This window comes from Nomascus leucogenys, chromosome 7b (genome assembly GCF_006542625.1).
Source record: "Nomascus leucogenys isolate Asia chromosome 7b, Asia_NLE_v1, whole genome shotgun sequence".
NCBI lineage: Eukaryota > Metazoa > Chordata > Mammalia > Primates > Hylobatidae > Nomascus > Nomascus leucogenys.
In genome coordinates, this window is record NC_044387.1 from 57,859,150 (window position 1) to 57,881,198 (window position 22,049).

General features: G+C 50.2%; 1 protein-coding gene across 1 annotated transcript; it reads left to right on the forward strand.

Annotated features, from left to right (window-relative positions):
- The first annotated feature begins 1,669 nt into the window (after nt 1–1,669).
- TCN2 (transcobalamin 2) lies at nt 1,670–22,049 on the forward strand. Its single transcript, XM_030816104.1, has 9 exons — nt 1,670–1,966; nt 5,491–5,683; nt 7,478–7,635; nt 8,962–9,114; nt 9,916–10,088; nt 10,214–10,400; nt 11,904–12,069; nt 17,595–17,710; nt 21,445–22,049. The coding sequence occupies exons 1-9, from the start codon at nt 1,903–1,905 to the stop codon at nt 21,504–21,506; spliced, it is 1,272 nt and encodes a 423-aa protein (XP_030671964.1). The 5' UTR covers nt 1,670–1,902; the 3' UTR covers nt 21,507–22,049.

Consider the following 22,049-nt stretch of genomic DNA (forward strand, 5'->3'; position numbering starts at 1 on the left):
CCTCTAGCACTGAGTCCAGCTAGGTAGGCAAGGGGGTGTTTCTCTCCTTTACTTCGACACCCTCACAACCTTGGGGATCAGAAGTGACTCTGGAAGGATGCTGCTGCTTCTCACCAGAGGCTGACGATACGAAAGCTGTCCTCCATGGCCACCTCCTCCAGGCTGCCCTCCTGGAAATAGCAGGAATCATAATCGTTGTTACTGGAAACAGGCAGAGGGTTGGGGGAGCCAAGGCAGTCCCACCAAGGACCAAGGTGGCCCCATTGCACACACTCCCCTGAAGGTCCAAACGTGCGGTTCTGCAGAAGTTGGGCTCCCCACTGGCCTCCCTCCTTCTTCAGAACCTCCAAGGGTGCGCCTCCTAGTGGCCACATCCAGCCTTTCTGACTGGACAACCTATCATTTAAAATTTTCAAGTACTTCCGTAAACAGACACACGTTGCTGTATTTATTTATGTCAAGAGCTTGGTTTGTGATAAGTCAGGCTCAAAAACAGATTGTCTTAAAAGAGTGAACCTTGGCAATCTACCATAAAATAATTGCAATACAGATTGTACATGGAAATGATTGGAGATATTTTAAGGTCATAGTGTCTTCATAAATTGATCTGAAAGGAAACTGTTAGAATGATCTTGCCTAACCCTCATCTCACACAGGAAGAACTATATTAAACTCAGAGAAGTTAAGTGACCTGGCCAAAGTCACACAGCCACCACTAGTTAACTCGTATACATTGATTCTCCTGTGGGGCTGGGCAGATGAGGAATCTTTTGTTCTCTTTCGTGTTTGCAGAGATTTTTTTTGTGGTTAGTTTCCGAGTTCTGGCAAGTACCTCTGCTTCCGGTAGTTTTGTGTCTCAATTGATTCAATCTCATTCTTTTTATTTTATTTTATTTTTGAGACGGGGTCTCACTTTGTCACCCAAGCTGGAGTGCAGTGGTGTAATCTTGGCTCACTGTAGCCTCCACCTCCTGGGTTCAAGGGATCCTCCTGCCTCAGCCCCCCACGTAGCTGGGATTACAGGCGTCTGCCACCATGCCCGGCTAATTTTTGTTTTTTTGTAGAGACAGTGTTTACCCATGTTGCCCAGGCTGGTCTCCAACTCCTGTGCTCAAGTGTTCTGCCCGCCTCAGCCTTTCAAAGTGCTAGGATTACAGGTGTGAGCCACCGTGCCCGGACTTAATCCCATTCTTCAACTTGTTTTGTCCTCTCCAGGAGGCTCCCAGCTCTTTCGGATTGGTTGAGAAAAGTGGCCTGGCTGGTCTGGGGCCAGAGGCACCCACCCGCCGCAACTGCCCAACTCCCCCACCCCCACAATCCCCTCCCCCGACAACTGAGGGAGGCGGTGCTGAAAAACAGCTGACTCCAGCAGTGCTGCTCACGTGACCACTGCAGCTGCAGCTCCCGTTCCACTCCTTGTCCTGGGTTAGGTGGGCACTACCAGGGGCTCCTTCGGTAAGGAGTACCAGGTAGGCACCCAGTCCTGCCAATCCAACACTGGAACAGCTAGGGGGACAGCAGACAGGCACGGTTGGACAGACTTGGCAGATCAGACGTCAGGGCCTCTGTGCTGGTCCCGGGCTCTTTAAGCAGGAACGTGGATGGCCTCAAGATGTCTCACATGGTCCCACTCGCCCTCCTCCTCCCTTTGTTCCCTACCTCCAGGAGGGTTGCTCTGCCCTTCCTTCCTCTGTTCTTTGGCCTTATGTTCCCCGCCACCACAGACCTTCCCCTGCCCCACCCCTCTGCATACTTAGCGCATTGCAGGCGTGGAGGATTAATCAGTTACAGGAAGCTGCCTCTCTCGGATTGGTGACTGGCTGTGGTCAGGACAGCCTTAGCAGGGCCAGCTCCAGGAGTCTTTCCCGATTCCTGCTCACTGCTCACCCACCTGCTGCTGCCATGAGGCACCTTGGGGCCTTCCTCTTCCTTCTGGGGGTCCTGGGGGCCCTCGCTGAGATCTGTGGTGAGTAACTTGCCTCTATCCTGTGCCTCTTTCCTCCTGGGTCCTTAGGAGGGTGGCTAGGGCATAGGATGAGGGAACTTACCTGCCCTTCTGAGCTCCCATAGCAGCTTGGGCTTAGCTGGACCTCAGCATTTAACACATCCTATTGCGATTGATTATATGTCTGAGTCCTCACCAGACAAGATCTCCTCCGTTAATTCAGTCATTCATTCACACATTCATTCAGCACATAGTTACTGAGCCTTTTCTGTGTTAGGCCCAGTGTTAGCCTTTGGGGAATGTGCAAAGCATGAGACAAGTCTAATCCCTGCCATCCTAGAGCTTATGTTCTAGGGAAGGTGGACAGACAAAAGAAATCAATGGTTAGGTGCTCCCACCTGAAATACCAGCGTTTTGGAAGGCTGAGGTGGGAGGATCGCTTGAGCTCAACAGTTTGAGGTCAGCCTGGACAACATAGGGAGACCCCATCTCTACAAAAAATAAAAAAAATTTAAAAATAGCTGGGCATAAGGAAGACTTTCTGAAGACCGAGAGGACACATGGGAGCTGAGACTCGAAGGAAGGAAAGGAGCTGGCAGGAAAGGAGTGGGGGACACGCATTCTAGGCAGCAGGAAGTGAGCCTTCGGAGGTCCTGCCTGCTCCAGCTCTGTGCCCCAAGGGGTCTCTTGGAGCACACTGTCTCCTGGGACCTGTCTGAGTCTGAGCTTAGAGGCTCAGGGCTGCTCCTTCAGACAGGAGGCGCAGAAGGCAGGCTTTGGGACTTTGGGCTGCCCATGCTGCTTTTCCCCTCCTCTGCACCTAGGATTACGCTTAGCAATACACTTTCACCACCGTGGTCTCTTGTGACCCTGGGGAAACCCAGAGAGGTGGGTGCAGTCATGTCCAGGTGTCGAGTGAAGAAGTCGAGGGTTGGAGGAGCTGAGTGACCCGCTCAGGGTGCTCCACCTTTACCAGAGCTTTGCTGAAGTTAGTTTTTAGAACTTGAAGCCTCGTTTTCTTTTTTTGTTTTGTTTTTTGTTGAGAGAGGTTCTCACTCTGTTGCCCAGGCTGGAGTGCAGTGGCACGATCTTGGCTCACTGCAACCTCTGCCTCGTGGGTTCAAGTGATCCCTCCACCTCAGCCTCCCAAGTAGCTGGGGACTACATGTGCATACCACCATGCTCGGCTAATTTTTTTTTTTTTTTTGTAGAGACAGGGTTTCACCATGTTGCCCGGGCTGGTCTCAAACTCCTGGCCTCAAGTAAAACTTTTGCCTCGGCCTCCCAAATTGCTGGGATTACAGCCACCGCACCCGGCCAGAACTCCAAGCCTCTCATCTGTGTTCCATAAATGCAGTCAGACTCCTCAGGTCTGGGCCGAGGAACCCCAGCTCTTGGTTCATGTCTGGACAGTCCCCAGGGGAGTTCTGGGTTCAACCAGCCAGAGCTTTCCCTCCTGGCTGATCTGGTCCTCAGCCTTGGACAGTTAGTCCATTAGCCTGACCCCACAGGAGCCCCAATCCCTTGGGGTCTGGGAAATCTTGAACTGGGGTTTGGGGTGTAAATATCTGCGCTGAGTCACTTAATTGCACCCAGCCTCATTCCTTTATCTGTAAAATGGGCTAAGAATGCTCCCCTGCATTCCTCCTTGGTGTAGTACAAGGAAGGATCCCATGACACCTGCTCTCCCACTTTAAAGTTCTGTATGTATGTAGTGAAATTGACAGGGATCGCTGTACAAATGCTAATGCAAAGTGAGCTCCTGTGCTTCCTTTTCTCTTTTTTTTTTATTTTTTTAAATTTTGTTCTAGAGATGAGGTCTCACTATATTGCCCAGGGTTGGTTTCAAACTCCTAGGGTCAAGCGATCCTCCCACCTTGGCCTCCCAAAGTGCTGGTATTACAGGTGTGAGCCACTCTGTCTGGCTCCTGTGCTTGTGAATGTCAACAACAATCAGCCCTTAGCTGGCAGGGCTGGGTTGGTAGGGTGAGAGCTCACCCAAGGCTGCTTTTATTACCCTGGGTGAATCTGCCTGGCCCCTTCCTTCTAAGGAGATTGCTCTGTGGTTGTCAGTCTGTCTTTACAGCTGGATCCTGATCTTTCCGTTTCTAACCCTGTGCTGACTCATCGTGCTGGAGGTGAGAGCCCAGGGTGAGGTCAGGGAGCTCCCTTGTGCATTTCAAGAAAAGGGAGAAGGAAAGAGAGGTGAGGAGGGGCAGATGACCAGAGAGACACAGGCTGGGAGAGACTGAGACAGACCCAGAGAGCCTCAGAGACATTGAAGGAGAGAGACAGAGAGATGGAGATAGACACCAAAAAATGGTTTTGAGTGACAGAAAGGGAAAAAAGCAACCCCCAAGTCTCTCTCCATTAACATCTGGTGAGAAACCAGCCATGTGCTCTGGTCTGGGCCCACACAGCAAAGGATTATGTAGGGTTTCATGCTGGTGGATGGTAACCTTATAGCAACAGGTATCTGTGACTGTCGGGAAAACAGACATGAGGTTGTGGGACCCAAACCCACAGGATGGAGCTGTGTTCTAGGAGCTCTGGTCCTCGCACCAGGAGGCAGCTGAGGCGTCTTGCAGCAGCTCCTTTTCTTAGTCCCCTGGGATATGGCACAGTGGAGGCCACCATCAGGCAGCTGGAGCCCAGCAGCAACTGGGAGGCAGTAAACGGGGACCGAAAGTGCAAGGTGCCTCCGAGGCAAACTAAGCTACCCTGTGCTGAGCTCAAGTCTCTTGGAACTATCCCTAAGGCTTCCGCTTCCAGAGTATTTCAGTATATTCGTTGCAGTTTCGAATAAATCCCACAGCAACAGGTAAATGGTTGCAAGCTGTGACTGTTTTCTAAGAGCTCATCTCACAATCTCAGGTCCTCTTCATTTAAACAGAGATGGCAGGAAAAGCATTATTTTGAGATCTGCACGGAGGAAGTTCACCAGGCAGCCTCAGTTCACCAGCTGGAAGTCTGCGTTGTTTGAAAATTTGATGTGTAACACGTTCTGCATGTGGGCTGATGTTTTTGTAAACGGGTAGCACACACATTCAGCAGGACACCAAAGAGCGGGGGCTTTGCAGTTAGGTCCATCCTTGGCTCTACAGCCTTGTGTAAGACATGACACGACTTTGAACTTCTGTTTCTTCTTTTGTGCAAAGCAATGATGACAGTATCTACATCACAGGACTGGCATGAGGACCAAGTGAGATTGGGCAAGGTGCCCGGGCACACCCTGCAGCTTGGCATCCAGTCTCACTGTCACCGCTGATGGGCAGAGTGGTTGCCTGGCAGTAGCTTCCTCTACCTTCAGCCCACCACCTCTCTCACTGGCTCACTCCAACTGCTCTTTTGGGATATCTGCTTCCCTCCTTTTCCCCTCCCACTGCCTTTCAGTATGGCTGCATTTCCCCCTGCAAGTTGGTGTGTGCTGGGTGGAGGTGGGGATGAGGACATGTATTCCCTGGAGAAGGCCCTGGTAACATCAAAGCACTTCTTTGCTGGTGACCTGGCCGTGTGACCTCACTTGTACCATTTTCTTTCCTAAGAAATAACAGAGGTGGACAGCCATCTGGTAGAGAAGTTGGGCCAGCACCTCTTACCTTGGATGGACCGGCTTTCCCTGGAGCACCTGAACCCCAGCATCTATGTTGGCCTGCGCCTCTCCAGCCTGCAGGCTGGGACCAAGGAAGACCTCTACCTGCACAGCCTCAAACTTGGTTACCAGCAGTGCCTCCTAGGGTATTGCCACACACTCTTCTTTTTCCATGTATTCCTCCACATACTAAGAGACAGGAAACTTGGGTACTAGTTCAGGCCTGTCACCGCTTTGTGGGCAGACCTTAGGCAAATTTTCTCCATCTATAGAATGGAGGGCCTTTCTCCATCTATAGAATGAAGGGGTTGGTTGAATTAGATCAGAGATGCTAATGCAGGGCTCCTCTTGCTACTACTGCCCCTCCTGTGCCTGAGGCAGACATCACTAATCCATGACTATACTCTTTTATGATGAGCCCAGATCCAGCATCTGACTCTATGCTCCCTTACTGTGCCTGAGGCAGACATCACTAATCGATGACTGCAGTCTAATACATTGAGCCTAGAAGCAGCATCTGACTGTGTGCTCCCCTTCCATGCATGAGGCAGGTATCACTAATCCATGACCGCACTCTTTCATACTGAGCCCAGAAGCAGCATCTTTTTTTTTTTTTCTCTGTTGCCCAGGCTAGAGTGCAGTGGCACAATCTTGGCTCACCCCTACCTCCACCTCCCGGCTTCAAGTGATTTCTCGTGCCTCAGCCAACTGAGTAGCTGGGATTACAGGTGTGTGCCACCACGCCCAGCTAATTTTTGTATTTTTAGTACAGATAGGGTTTCACCATGTTGGCCAGGCTGGTCTTGAACTCCTGACCTCAGGTCATCCGCCTGTCTTGGATTCCCAAAGTGTTGGGATTATAGGCATGAGCCACTGCACCAATCCAAAAGCAGCATCTTTCTGTGCTCCCTTTTCAAGAGGCATCACAGAGACGCCTGTTTTGGGGTTTGAATGAGAGGTGAAGAATCGGCCAGCCATGGAGTGCCTCTTCCTCAGACTCCCTCTTGAGAAGTGGATGCAGGGGTGGTGAGAAAAGAAGGCTAGGCATAGTGGCTCATACCTGTAATCCCAACATTTTGGGAGGCTGAGGCAGGAAGATTGCTTGAGCTCAGGAGTTTGAGACCGGCCTATGCAACATTGAGATCACATCTCTAAAAAAAAAGAAAAAAGAAAAAGAAAAAAAAATTAGCCAGGTGTAGTGACTCATGCCTGTGGTCCCTGCCTCTCCGGAGGCTAAGGTGGGAGTATCTTTTGAGGCTGAGAAATCAAGGCTACAGTGAGCCATGATGGCACCACTGCACTCCAGCCTGGGAGACAAAGTGAGACCCTATCTCAGTAAAAAAAATAAAAATATGGCCAAGTGTGGTGGCTCACGCCTGTAATCCCAGCATTTTGGGAGGCCAAGGTGGGTAGATCACCTGAGGTTAGGAGTTCAAAACCAGTCTGGCCAACATGGTGAAACCCTGTCTCTACTAAAAATCCAAAAAATTAGCCAAGGGTGGTGGTTGGCAACTGTAATCCCAGCTACTTGGGAGGCCGAGGCAGGAGAATCACTTGAACTCGGGAGGCGGAGGTTGCAGTGAGCCGAGAACGTGCCACTGCACTCCAGCCTGGGCAACAAGAGCAAAACTCTGTCTCAAAGAAAATAGGAGGGGGCATGTGGGTGAAGTATGGACAAAATAGTGGGGCAGGCACAGATCTGGACACAGGAGCCCTTGGAGTTTATCCTTGAATCTAATTGTTCATCTTTATTAAATATTTGTGGCATACACCTCACAACAACATAGCCAACACACTTACTTTTCGAGCTTTTATCAAAGTTTCCCACTGTTAAGATTTTTTCCACTTTGTGATGCTGGTGGGGTGGGCACTCCAAGCAGGCTTACGGGATGCCTTTCTCACAAAGGCATTAACTGGCCTTGTCCTACGTCTGCCTTCAGCAAGGATGACGGTGACTGCCAGGGCAAGCCTTCCATGGGCCAGCTGGCCCTCTACCTGCTCGCTCTCAGAGCCAACTGCAAGTTTGTCAGGGGCCACAAGGGGGACAGGCTGGTCTCACAGCTCAAGCGGTTCCTGGAGGATGAGAAGAGAACCATTGGTGAGCAGACACCATCCGCTGGGGGTGGGGAGCAGCTGGGAGGGCTCATCAGATGATATTCTCTAGTAAGAATCAGAACTTTGGGTTTTCTCCCCAGGTGTCTTTCCCACCATCCACTCTGCCCATCTCACTGCCCACGTAGAGGCTCGAACCTGTCCGCATAGCCATCCTTGATCCAGCCTTTCCCGTGCTGCACACACTCTATTGACAAGTGTGTTTTGTGTTTTTTTGTTTTGCTTTTTGTTTGTTTGTTTTTTTGAGATGGAGTTTTGCTCTTGTTGCCTAGGCTAGAGTACAATGGCACAATCTCAGCTCACTGCAATCTCTGCCTGCTGGGTTCAAGCAATTCTCCTGCCTCAGCCTCCTGAGTAGCTGGGATTACAGGCATGCGCCACCACACCCAGCTAATTTTGTATTTTTAGTAGACATGGGGTTTCTCCATGTTGGTCAGACTGGTCTCGAACTCCTGACCTCAGGTGATCCGCCTGCCTCAGCCTCCCAAAGTGCTGGGATTACAGGCATGAGCCACTGCATCCAGCCCATTGGCAAGTCTTGTATTGGCAAGCCACCAAGATTGACTTGATTATCCACCTTCGGGACAACTGGACAGCCTGCTTATGACTTACGCCATAGTCTGTCTCTACTAGCTCTCCTGCCCTGACTTGATCCAGCATACAACAGCCAGAGCCAGCCTTTTCAATATAAACCTGATCTTGCTGGCACTGCTTAAACCCTGCAGGGGCCTCTCGTTGCTATGTGGCCCAGCCTTTCTACCCTTACCTTCTCCCCAGGCTCTGCTCATCCATTCTCTGCCTCCCACACACACCTGCTGTCTCTGGGCTCCAGCCATACCGGCTGTCTCTCATCTCTCAACTCATAAGCCAGTTTCTTCATACAGGCTTCCTCCATCTGGACTGGCTTCCCTACGTGCAGTTCACTCCTGCTCTACCTTTGGCTCTGCCTCCACCCATCCCCAGCCCTCTCCAGCATTACCTCCTTGGAGAATCCTGCCTTGACTCCCCAGCCACCCAAATATCACTACTTGGTCTGCATTCCCATTACAATTGCAGTCTCATGAGCAATTGCTATGGTTGAGGCCCAAACTGCGCAGTGCCCGTCTGCCATGGGTCTTCTGCTTCCTCTAAGCATAGTGTCTGACACACAGTGAGACCTCAGCACGTATGGGCTGAGGCAATGAAGGAATGAAGGATCCCATGACCCAAAGGAGCGTGTTGGAAAGTGCAGGCTAGGGGTCCCATGTCCTGGTGGGGCTGGCTGCTGGGTGGGGGCAGAAAGGCAACCCCTCTGTTTTTTTTTCCCTCCCAGGGCATGATCACAAGGGCCACCCCCACACTAGCTACTACCAGTATGGCCTGGGCATTCTGGCCCTATGTCTCCACCAGAAGCGGGTCCATGACAGCGTGGTGGACAAACTCCTGTATGCTGTGGAACCTTTCCACCAGGGCCACCACTCTGTGGGTAAGTCAGACCTTGCCAAGGCCAAGCTGGCATTCCCTCAGTCCCCAGGCCTGTACTGATGACCTCCATACCCTGGCCCCATACTCACCTTTCCTTGGGACCCCTCTCTATCAAGTCCTTTAGGGATGAATTGGTGAGGGCTCATGGGTGATGCTCCAGCTGTGAGCCAGCTTTGGAGCTGGTAGGTGGATCTTTTGAGGCCAGAAGTTAGAGACCAGCCCAGATAACATGGTGAAACCCCATCTCTACTAAAAATACAAAAGTTAGCCGGGCATGGTGGCACATGCCTGTAGTCCCAGCTACTCGGGAGGCTGAGGCAGGAGAATTACTTGAACCTGGGAGGCGGAGGCTGTAGTGAGCGGAGATCGCACCACTGCCCTCCAGCCTGGGCAGCAGAGTGAGTGAGACTGTCTCAAAAAATAAAAAATAAAATAAAACTCCCCTAGTTATTCCAATGTGCAGCCAAGTTTGGAAATAGGTGGTATGGGGTCAAGTCCTCTTGGGCCTCCCTCCTCCAGTCCTTCTCCCTGACCTCTAGCCCTCAAGTTGCAGAGTGATCAGCCAAACCAGTTTGCCCAAAAATAAGCAGTTTCCTGGGACATAGGAGTTTCAGAGTCCAGACAAGGAAAGTCTTGGGCAGACCAGGTTGAGTTGGTGCCCTTAGCTGATCTGACCATGTTGCCCTTCTTCTCCAAGCCCTCCTGTGGTTGCCCATAGCTACAAGGGCCTGACCCTCAAGCCCCTGCCTGTCCTGGCCCCTTGGCTCTCCAGCTCATCGCATGTTCTGTTCCCCCCTTCAAGACACAGCAGCCATGGCAGGCTTGGCATTCACCTGTCTGAAGCGCTCAAACTTCAACCCTGATCGGAGACAACGGATCACCATGGCCATCAGGACAGTGCGAGAGAAGATCTTGAAGGCCCAGACCCCCGAGGGCCACTTTGGGAATGTCTACAGCACCCCATTGGCATTACAGGTGGGAAAGAGACCCTGGAGCCATGGCCAGCCTGGGGAACAGTCGGGTGGAGTGGTCAGGGGCTGGAACACCTAGCCCCTCCCCACCGGCTGACCTCCTCCCTCTCTTCCCCACTCTATCACCAGTTGCTCATGACCTCCCCCCTGCCTGGGGCAGAGCTGGGAACAGCATGTCTCAAGGCGAGGGTTGCTTTGTTGGCCAGTCTGCAGGACGGAGCCTTCCAGAATGCTCTCATGATTTCCCAGCTGCTGCCCGTTCTGAACCACAAGACCTACATTGATCTGATCTTCCCAGACTGCCTGGCACCACGAGGTAGCCCAGCCTTTTTGCGGAAGCACAGCCCTTTACAATCTGCTGCGTACCCGTTGATGTCCCAGTGAGGGGAGGTTGCTTCATCCTGATTTGCTGAGTCAGCACAAGTTTGTGGGTGTGCATGGGACACAGCAGCCAAAATGTGGTCACAGCTTCTAGAAGCTCACAGTGTGGGGATGAAGACACTAATTGGAGAGCTCTGGGCATACCGCTTGTGTGATACCCAGTACAGAAATGTTTGAATGGATGGATGGATGGATGAATGGATGAATGAATGAATGAATGGAGGAGAGACACATTTTGGTTAACTCTAATACAACATGATAAGCCCCAGTAGCAGCATGATCCAGGCTTCCTCTGAGAGAGGGGCTGAGGAGGTGATTGGGATTTGCCAATTAAGAATGGAGAAGGAGGCCAGGTGCAGTGGCTCATGCCTGTAATCCCAACACTTTGGGAGGCCTAGGCAGGTGGCTCACCTGAGGTCAGGAGTTCGAGACCAGCCTGGCTAACATGGCAAAACCTCATCTATTAAAAATACAAAAAAGTAGCCAGGTGTGGTGGCGGGCGCCTGTAATCCCAGCTACTCAGGAGGTTGAGGCAAGAGAATCACTTGAACCTCAGAGGTGGAGGTTGCAGTGAACCGACATTGCACCACTGCACTCCAGTCTGGGTGACAGAGTGAGACTATGTCTCAAAAAAGAAAAAAAGAAAAAAAGAATGGAGAAGAAGGAAGCTGGACATGGTGGCTCGTGCTTTGTAATCTTAGCACTCTGGGAAGCTGAGGCGGGTGGATTGCCTGAGCCCAGGAGTTTGAGACCAGCCTGGGCAACATGGTGAAACCTTGTCTCTACTAAAATACAAAAGATTAGCCAGGCATGGTGGTAGACGCCTATAATCCCAGCTACTAGGGAGGCTAAGGCACAAGAATCACTTGAACCTCGGAAACAGGTTGCAGTGAGCCGAGATCGCGCCATTGCACTCCAGCCTGGGCGACAGTGTGAGACTGTCTCCAAAAAAAAACAAGAATGGATAGAATGGAGCCAAGAAGAGGCAGCAAGAACAAAGACACAGGTGCACAGAGTTTGGGGGAATTTTGAGAAATGGTCTTGCAAAAGAGTGGGATCTGGGAGAATGAGTGGGAGTGGAAGGCAGGTGAATGAAGAGGAGGTGAGCCCATCAGGGTAACAGAGATGCGTTGTGAACAAATGCGTGTTGTAGGAAGAGCCTTCTGGAGTGCTAGGTGCCAGAGAGGTGGGAGGAAGGGTACTGGAAGCAGAGAAACCAGTGAGGGGCCTGATCTTGGGTGGTGGGGGATGTGGGGAATGAGGGATAGGGGAGGCCGGGATGGAAGCCAGGTTTTGGCTGAGCAGGTGGTGGTGGCATTGATGGAGATGAGGACATGGGAAAGGACAAAGTCCAGGTGTCTTTGAGGGAAGACAGGAAGACTAACATCCAGGCTCCCTGTCCTCACACCAGCTGCCCCTTCCTTTCTCCCTGGCACAGTCATGTTGGAACCAGCTGCTGAGACCATTCCTCAGACCCAAGAGATCATCAGTGTCACACTGCAGGTGCTTAGCCTCTTGTCACGGTACAGACAGTCCATCTCTGTTCTTGCCGGGTCCACCGTGGAAGATGTCCTGAAGAAGGCCCATGAGTTAGGAGGATTCACGTGAGACTCCCACCTCCCAGTCCTCACCCCACCCAACCTCACATGCCTGATACAGGGTTACAGAAGAGATGGGGGACAGAGGAGAGGGTTCCCTTGGGAGAGACACTGGCCCTGCTTCTGCTTCTATCTGCTCCGCTCCTTTCTTGCCCACGGTGTTATGGAAACAGGGAGCCATAGGCCAGCATTGTCATTGAGAGAGCAGGCTCTGGAGGCAGAGCCCCCCAGTTGGAATCCCAGCTCTAACCAGCTAGGTTCCAGGTAGGCACCCACAGTTCACCGAGGAGAACAGTTGTGCCCCCTCCCTGCAGGGCCAGTATGAAGAGTCCAGGAGTTGGTACACATAGAGATAGTGGCATGTGCTTTTTATATGTGCAAGGTCCAGCACATAGCAAGCACTCAACACAGCGTTGCTTTCATCAGAGTAAGGACTGTTTTTTTTGTTTGTTTTTAAGAGACAGGGTCTCAATCTGTCACCCAGGCTGGAGTGTAATGGTGCAATCACATCTCACTGCAGCCTCGAACTCTGGGGATGAAGCAACCCTACTGTCCTGCCTCAGCCCTCCGAATAGCTGAGACTATAGGCACGTGCCACCCATCCCTGGCTAATTTTGTTTTTTTTTTTTTTGAGGTAGGGTCTCTCTCTGTTGTCCAGGCTGGTCTCAAATTCCTGGCCTCAAACCATCCTCACACCTCAGGCTCTCAAAATATTGGGATTATAGGTGCGAGCCATCATGCTCAGCCAGAATAATAACTTTTTTTTTTTTTTTTTTGAGACAGAGTCTCACTCTATTACCCAGGCTCTGGAGGCCCAACTCGTGTTTGTGTATTTGTTTATTTTTATTTATTTATTTATTTTGAGACAGAGCCTCCCTCTGTCACCCAGGCTGGAGTGCAGTGGCACAATCTCGGCTCACTGCAACCTCTGCCTCCTGGGTTCAAGTGATTCTCTTGCCTCAGCCTCCTGAGTAGCTGGGACTATAGGCGCATGCCACCATGCCCAGCTAATTTTTGTATTTTTAGTGGAGACGGGGTTTTACTATGTTGGCCAGGCTGGTCTCTAACTCCTGAACTCAGGTGATCTGCCTGCCTCGGCCTCCCAAAGTGCTGGGATTACAGGCATGGGCCACCGCGCCTGGCCGTGTATTTATTTAGGCAAGGTCTCCCTCTGTTACCCAGGCTGAAGTGCAGTGGCACAATCATAGCTCACTGCAGCCTCAAATTATCCAAGTAGCAGGGACTACAGGTATGCACCACTACACCCATCTACTTTTTTTTGAGATGGAGTCTCCCTGTGTCGCCCAGACTGGGTTGCAGTGGCACAATTTCAGCTCACTTCAGCAGCTACCTACCAGGTTCAAGCAATTCTCCTTCCTCAGCCTCCCGAGTAGTTGGGACTATGGGCATGCACCACCATACCTGGCTAATTTTTATATTTTGAGTAGAGATGGGATTTCGCCATTTTGGCCAGGCTGGTCTTGAACTCTTGACCTCAAGTGATCTGTCTGCCTCAGCCTCCCAAAATGCCGGGATTATAGGCGTGAGCCACTGCGCCCGGCCCAGAATAAGAACTTTTATTTTATTATATTTTATTTTATTTGAGACAGGGTCTTACTCTGTCACCTAGGCTAGAGTGCAGTGGCATAATCACAGCTCACTGCAGCCTCAACCTTCCGGGCTCAGATGATCCTCCCACCTTAGCCTCCCAGGTAGCTGGGAACAACGTGCATGCACCACCACGCCTGGCAAATATTTTTTTTTATTTTTGGTAGAGATGGGGTTTCTCCATGTTGCCCAGACTGGTCTCAAACTCCTGGACTCAAGCGATCTACCCACCTTGGCCTCCAAAAGTGCTGAGATAATAGGCGTGAGCCACCGTGGCTGGCCAGAATAATAACTTTTATTATGAAATAAGTTTGGCCCAATCCTGTTATTAATTACCTCAAAGAGGTTGGACAATGTCCTTACACTTGCTTCTCACCCTGAGCTTAGACCAGTCTGAGAATGAGCACGTCTGGACTGCTGTTTGATAACAGGTCCTGTCCATGATGAAATAAGATGAATGTAGTTCTCATGTTATCAGTGGGGAGTCCAGCCCAGAGAAGTTGAATGCCTTCCACCAGGTCACGCACACCACAGACTTCTCCCCTAGAATCATGGGCCTATTTCTGTCCCCAGTGGGCCCCAATTTCTGTCCCCAGTGGGAGTTCCTGGAAAACAGCATCCTGCATCCAGGGAGGGCCCACAGTTGGCTCCTTCGGGTCCTCTAGGCCAGAGAATCTCAGACCAGAGATATGCAGAGACTCCTCTGAAGTACAAACATTCTCCCAGACCCCAGGTTAAGTTATTTCTTCTATAATATGACTTAGATGTGTACTGATAAGTTTACTGAATATAAAGTCTTTGGCCAGAGCTGGTGGCTCACTCCTGTAATACCAGTGACTTGGGAGGCTGAGGCAGGAGGATCACTTGAGCCCAGGAGTTCGAGACCAGCCTGGGCAACATAGTGAGACTGCCATCTCTACAAAAAAATTTTTTAAATTAGCTGGGCATGATGGTGTGCACCTGTAATCCTAGCTACCCAGAAGCCTGAGGTGGGAGGACTGCTTGAGCCCAGGAGTTCAAGGCTGCAGTGAGCTATGATGACGTCACTGTCCTGAAGCCTGGATGACAGAAGAAGACTCTGTCTTAAAAAAAAAAAAAAAAAAAAAAAAGGGCTCAGTGTGATGGCTAACACCTGTAATCCCAGCACTTTGGGAGGCCAAGGTGGGCAGATTACTTGAGGCCAGGAGTTCAAAACCAGCCAGGCCAACATGGTGAAAGCCTGTCTCTACCACACACAAAAAAAGTCCTTTCTCTTTCTAGCTCTAGACAGCTATAAATATAAATCCCCAACAACTTTGTAAATTAAATAGAAAAGTATAAAAATCAATACCATTCAAATAAGGATGCTCTGCGGAGGTGCTGGCCTGCGCTTTAGCACCTCCGTGTATTCTAGCTGCAGTGAAGCCTGGGCACTCCTGGCCTGGCTCAGCCACTTCATTCACTGAGGGCCACCTCCGTTCCCTTCCTGTGGCCTATGGCACATAGCGCAATGCTGCTGGGCACCAGCGCAGTCACTGATGGCCACACATAGGCTGAGTGCCCTTGGGAGGGCTCAGACCCACAGACTGAGATTACCCAGAACTGGCTGGTATTCGTGTTTGAATATTGTCATCAAAATGAAAGACAATTAGAATTTAACATTTTTATTCAGAGCTCGGGGATCTCTGGGAAGACGCTGTGGACTCCAGTCTGAGAAATGGTTCTCTTGTTAGTGTGCGTGGATGCCTCAACTGGGTTCAGGCATGAAGACTATGTTTGAGGTCCCTGAATGCACAGCAGAGAAAGCTCAACTGCAGACACAGACAGACAGACAGATGTGGAGAGAGGTAGCCCTGTGCAGCCACATGGCCCTGCAGAGTTAAGGAATGGGAAAAGGGCTACTCTGTGACATTCCTTAGAACAGTACTTTCCCTTCGCTTAAGTCACCCCAAATAGATTTTTTTTGGTTTTTTTTTTTTTTTTGCGACAGAGTTGCACTCTGTCGCCCAGGCTGGAGTGCAGTGGCACGATCTCGGCTCACTGCAACCTCCACCTCCTGGGTTCAAGCAACTCTCCTGCCTCAGCCTCCTGAGTAGCTGGGATTATAGGGGCCCACCATCATGCCTGGCCAGTTTTTGTATTTTTAGTAGAAATAGGGTTTCACTATGTGGGCCAGGCTGGTCTCAAACTCCCGACCTCAGGTGATCCACCCACCTCTGCCTCCCAAAGTGCTGGGATTACAGATGTGAGCCACTGCGCCCAGCCTGTGTTACTTAAAACCAAAAAAATCTCTCCCTCTCTAAGACTGCAACCATCAATAACTTAGGGCTGTACTACCCCAGAGGGCACTTTCTAGAAGATGCATTTGTTCACATCATTCCCGTTACCTTGATGGTCTCACCTCATTTTCGGTCATTTGCATTCTCCCAGAACCTGCTCATTTGTTGTTATTTTTTGTTTGTTTGTTTGCTTTTGTTTTTAAGAAGCAGTCTTGCTCTGTCATCCAGGCTGGAGTGCAGTGGTGCAATCTCAGGTCACTGCAACCTCTGCCTACTAGGTTCAAGTGATTCTCCTGCCTCAGCCTCCTGAATAGCTGGGATTACAGGCGTGCACCACCATGCCCAGCCTAATTTTCATATTATTAGTAGAGATGGGGTTTCACCATGTTGTCCAGGCTGGTCACGAACTCCTGACCTCAAGTGATCCACCCGCCGTGGCCTCCCAAAGTGCTGGGATTACAGGCATGAGCCACCATGCCTGGCCTGACCCCACTCTTTTGAAAGACCATTCCCCCAAATTTTGTGCACCTGTGTGCCTTTCTTCTCTCTGCCTCCTCTCAGCTCTGCCCCGCTCTCCTCCCTTCTCTGGCAAATCCCACTCTTCAAGCTCTTCTTCCAGGGGAGGCCCTGATCATGCTGCTTCCTCCTGTGGGAGGGATGAAGGACCTGGCCCAAGGAGTTTTGTTTTGTTTTGTTTTGTTTTGAGATGGAGTTTTGCTCTTGTTGCCCAGGCTGGGGTACAATGGTACAATCTCAGCTCACTGCAACCTCTACCTCCCGGGTTCAAATGGTTCTCCTGCCTCAGCCTCCCCAGTAGCTGGGATTACTGGCATGAACCACCACACCCAGCTAATTTTGTATTTTTAGTAGAGATGGGATTTCTTCATGTTGGTCAGGCTGGTTTCGAACTCCCAACCTCAGGTGATCTGCCTGCCTCGGCCTCCCAAAGTGCTGGGATTACAGGCTTTAGCCACTGTGCCTGGCCCAGGCCCACGGAGTTTTAAGAGGCTTCCTGTGGCAGTGGCATCCAGACAGAGTGGTGAAACTCAAAGTTGGAGGCCAGAAGCTCAGGGAAGGGGGAGTGTGAGTGAGGAGTCTTTTGGCTGCCAGGGCCAGAAATCAAACTCCAAGCCTCTCCACAACAGTGAGTGTAGAGCACGTAGAATCAGAGAGGAGGCTGAGCCATGCAGCCCCGAGAAGAGGGGAATGCCACTGAGCCACAGAGACCCAGTGCCACTGCCAGGTGTCTCTGCCTCCACTTCCCATGACCCTGCCTCTCTCTGCACGCAGGCTTCACCCTCTCTCATTGTACATTGTACACATTCTAGGTGACACCAGCAGCTTCTGATTCTCATCCCCCATAACATCAGCCCCCCAGAGAGGGGACAATTGCTGAGCTGATAACATAATAGATGCCCCTTTCCTGGAGGCCATGGTCATGGTCAGTGTGGAGAGGATGAAGCCTGAGCAGGCGGGATCGGGGGTCTGGAGGGGAAGGAGGTGGAAGTTGAGAGCACAGATCTGTGGCCAGGTGGCCCGGGAAGGGTTTGATGAGTGTCGGCCCAGAGAGCTTGGAAGGGATTTTGCTGCTGTGGGTGAGCTCTGCCTCTCCCCTTAGGGACAACAGCCACCTCTTCTCTTCCTCTTTGCCTTTCCCTTTTGTAGATATGAAACACAGGCCTCCTTGTCAGGCCCCTACTTGACCTCCGTGATGGGGAAAGCGGCCAGAGAAAGGGAGTTCTGGCAGCTCCTCCGAGACCCCGACACCCCCCTGTTGCAAGGTGAGTCATGGCCTGACACCCTGGATGTGTCCCCTACCCCAAACTTACCCATAGCACCTTCCTGGGCCACAGCTTCACAAAATCACTGATGCTCAAAGTTGGATATAATACATTGAACTGAAGTCTTAGAATTTTTATGCAAGTTCTTGTGGAAATTCTAGGAAACCAGATAGATTACAAAAAAAAAAAAAACTAGAAGAAAGTTAAAATCACGAATATACTACCTAGGAATAACGTCTTTATTTCTATTTTGAGACGGAGTTTCGCTCTTGTTGCCCAGGCTGGAGTGCAGTGGTGCGATCTCGGTTCACTACAACCTCTGCCTCCTAGGTTCATGTGATTCTTCCACCTCAGCCTCCCTAGTAGCTGGGATTACAGGCGCCTGCCACCATGGCCAGCTAATTTTTTTGTATTATTAGTACAGACAGGGTTTTACCATGTTGGCCAGGCTGTTCTTGAACTCCTGACCTCAGGTGATCCTCACCAGCCTCGGCCTCCCAAAGTGCTGGGATTACAGGCGTGAGCCACTGCGCCCAGCCAAAATAACGTGTTTTTTTTGTTTTGTTTTGTTTTTTGAGATAGGGTCTTGCTCTGTCACCCAGACCAGAGTGCAGTGGCACAATCTCAGCTCACTGTAGCCTCAATCTTCCAGGCTCAAGTGATCCTCCCACCTCAGCTTCCTGAGTAGCTGGGGCTACAGGCACACACCACCATGCCCGGCTGATTTTTCTATTTGTGGTAGAGATGGGAGTTCACCATGTTGGCCAAGCTGGTCTCAAACTCCAGAGGCCAAGTGGTCTGCCTGCCTCTGCCTCCCAAAGTTCAGGGATTATAGGCATGAGCCACTGCACCTGGCCAAAATTAACTTTTCTTCTAGATACTTTAAAAAAATATGCCAGTAAGTTTTTCATAAAAAATGGAGCCATGCTATCCAATGGAAATTTAATGTTGCCCACATGTATAATTTAAAAATTTCTAGTTGGTAAAACTAATATATGTATGTGTGTATATATATATATATATAAAATATATATGTATGTGTATATATATATGTGCGTATATATATAAAATATATATATGTATGTGTGTATATATATAAAATGTATGTGTGTATATATATAAAATACATGTATGTGTATATATATAAAATATATATATGTATGTGTAGATATAAAATATATGTATGTGTATATATGTATAAAATATATATGTATATATGTGTGTATGTATATATATGTGTGTGTGTATATATATATGTGTATGTATATATATGTGTGTGTATATATATATATGTTTGTGTATATATATATATATATATATATATTTTTTTTTTTTTTTTTTTTTGAGATGGAGTCTTGCTCTGTTGCCCATGCTGGAATGCAATGGCGAGGTCTCAGCTCACTGCAGCCTCTGCCTTCTGAGTTCAAGCAATTTTCCTGCCTCAGCCTCCCAAGTAGCTGGGATTACAGGCGTGTGCCACCATGCCCAGCTAATTTTTGTATTTTTAGTAGAGATGGGGTTTCACCATGTTGGCCAGGCTGGTCACGAACTCCTGACCTCAAGTGATCTGCCTGCCTCAGCCTCCCAAAGTGCTGGGATTACAGATGTGAGCCACCACGCCTGGCCTGCAAACAGACCCTTAAAGGTCATCTGTCCTTACTCTTGCTACTTAAGTTGCTTTTATACTCCACCCCTAAAGAACTTTTCTGGGGCACTTACCATGTGTCAAGCATTGTGGCGAGTGCTTTAGAGAAAGTGGGACTTTCTGAGGGAGCCCACAAAAAAGCATTCTTTTTTCTTGCCATCATTCTAAATAAATTGAGGAATAAAAAATAGGAGCTACAGATGGAGACCCCAAGTCTGGCCAGTTCTATTACTGGTAAAGACAGGAGGGTGAGAGCTAGGTGGATCCAGGCAGGAAGCAGACCTGGGCAGTTGTAGCCTCTACCTCCTGTCCCCTCTGCCCTTGAGTCTAGCAGGAAGCCCGCTCCCAGGAGAAAAATAGAGAGAGCCCAGGCTACACATGCCTAGTTTATTCTTCCCAAATCAACCAGTTGCATAAATCACTCCTCTATCTTCCTTGGGGTGGAAAGTGGATGGGAGTTATAATTTTGAGTTCCCTTTTGTCTTAGTCCATTGAAGCTGCTATTACAAAATACTATAAACTGGGTGGCTTATAAACAGAAATGAGGCCAGGTGCAATGGCTCATGCCTATAATTCCAGCACTTTGGGAGGCCAAGGCAGGTGGATCACCTGAGATCAGGAGTTCCAGACCAGCCTGACCAACATGGTGAAACCCTGTCTCTACTAAAAATACAAAAAACTAGCTAGGGGTGGTGGCAGGCACCTGTAATCCCGACTACTCGGGAGGCTGAGGCAGGAGAATCGCTTGAACCCAGGAGGCGGAGGTTGCAGTGAGCTGAGATCATGCCATTGCATTTCAGCCTGGGCAACAAGAGCAAAACTCATCTCAAAATAAAATAAAATAACAGAAATGTATTTCTTACAGTTCTGGAGGTTGGGAAGTCCAAGATCAGGACACTGACAGATTCAGTGTCTGATGAGGGCCGACTTTCTGGTGGTACCTGCTGGCTGTGTTCTCACATGGTAGAAGGAACAACGCAACTCTATGGGGCCTTGTTTTTTAATTTTTTTGAAAAGTATTTTCCTGGCTCTTGCCTACTGAAGGAACCTCTTTTATAATGGTACTTAAAATTTTTTTTTTTTTTTTTTTTTTGTTGTTGTTGTTGTTGTTGAGATGGGGGTCTCACTGTCACCCGGGCTGAGTGCAGTATCACGATCTCAGCTCACTGCAACCTCTGCCTCCCAGGCTTAAGTGATCCTCCCACCTCAGCCTTCTGTGTAGGTGTGACCATAGGCCCATGCCACAAAGCCCAGCTAATTTTTTGTATTTTGGGTAGAAATGTGGTTTCATTGTGTTGCTTAGGCTGGTCTCGAACTCCTGAGCTCAAGTGATCTGCCTGCCTTGGCCTCCCAAAGTGCTGGCATTCTAGGTACCAGCCACCCTGCTCGGCCTATAATGGCACTTTCCTATCCCATTCATGAGGCTCTACCCTCATGACCTAATCATCTCCCAAAAGCCCTAGGGCCTCCTGATACCATCACCTTTGGGGTTAGGTTTTAACATATAAATTTTCGGGGGACACAGACATTTTGGACCATAGCACCTCCATTGAAAGGAAACATTTGTGACACCTGGCTCTCTCAAAGGACCCTTTCAGTTCCCCTGCAGGCTGCATTCCCACATCACCAACAAGAGCACCGACACTCACTCACTCAGAGGTTAAATAACTCGTCCAGAGTCACAGCAGTAATGAATGACAGAGCTGGGGCTTGAATCCAGGTGTCCTCCTAGAGCCTGGATTCTCTAGTGAGTGAAGGCTGACTCCTGGGAGACTTAATGCATGGTCCTGGTTCTCCAGACTGCACTGTGCAAGTTTCTCTTCCTGATGGCCCCTAGGGTATTACAAAGACAGTGTGGCCCTGCCTGTCAGGTGTTTTTATTACCAGATGAGCTCATGGCCTCAGGAACCCTGTAGGAAGCCGAGTTCAGAGTCTTCGAGCAGGCTTTAGGGAGGTTCCAGCTTCCCACCACCAAGCCCCAGGTGGATTCTTACAGACCCTAGCCTCAGGGTGGGGGGTCTGGAAGATGAAGTTGCGAGGTGCGATATTCTGCCCAGTTCACCCCGTCTTCCTCAATCTGTTTCTGCAGGTATTGCTGACTACAGACCCAAGGATGGAGAAACCATTGAGCTGAGGCTGGTTAGCTGGTAGCCCCTGAGTTCCCTCATCCCAGCAGCCTCGCACACCCCCTAGGCTTCTACCCTCCCTCCTGATGTCCCTGGAACAGGAACTCGCCTGACCCTGCTGCCACCTCCTGTGCACTTGGAGCAATGCTCCCTGGGATCACCCCAGCCACAACCCCTTTGAGGGCCCTATACCATGGCCCACCCTGGAGCAGAGAGCCAAGCATCTTCCCTGGGAAGTCTTTCTGGCCAGGTCTGGCCAGCCTGGCCCTGCAGGTCTCCCATGAAGGCCACCCCATGGTCTGATGGGCATGAAGCATCTCAGACTCCTTGGCAAAAGGAAGAGGAGTCCGCAGGCCACAGGTGTTATGAGGACCACTCGTTCTGTGGTTGGGGTCCTGCAAGAAGGCCTCCTCAGCCCAGGGGCTATGGCCCTGACCCCAGCTCTGCACTCTGCTGTTAGAGTGGCAGCTCGAAGCTGGTTGTGGCACAGTAGCTGGGGAGACCTCAGCAGGGCTGCTCAGTGCCCACCTCTGACAAAATTAAAGCATTGATGGCCTGTGGACCTGCT

Excerpts from the sequence above, each read along its gene's own strand:
- TCN2 (XM_030816104.1), top strand. The coding sequence starts at position 1,903 with ATGAGGCACCTTGGGGCCTTCCTCTTCCTTCTGGGGGTCCTGGGGGCC. Across the intron at positions 7,636-8,961 it reads GGATGAGAAGAGAACCATTG|GGCATGATCACAAGGGCCAC; the intron begins GTGAGCAGACAC and ends TTTCCCTCCCAG. Across the intron at positions 17,711-21,444 it reads CGACACCCCCCTGTTGCAAG|GTATTGCTGACTACAGACCC; the intron begins GTGAGTCATGGC and ends CTGTTTCTGCAG.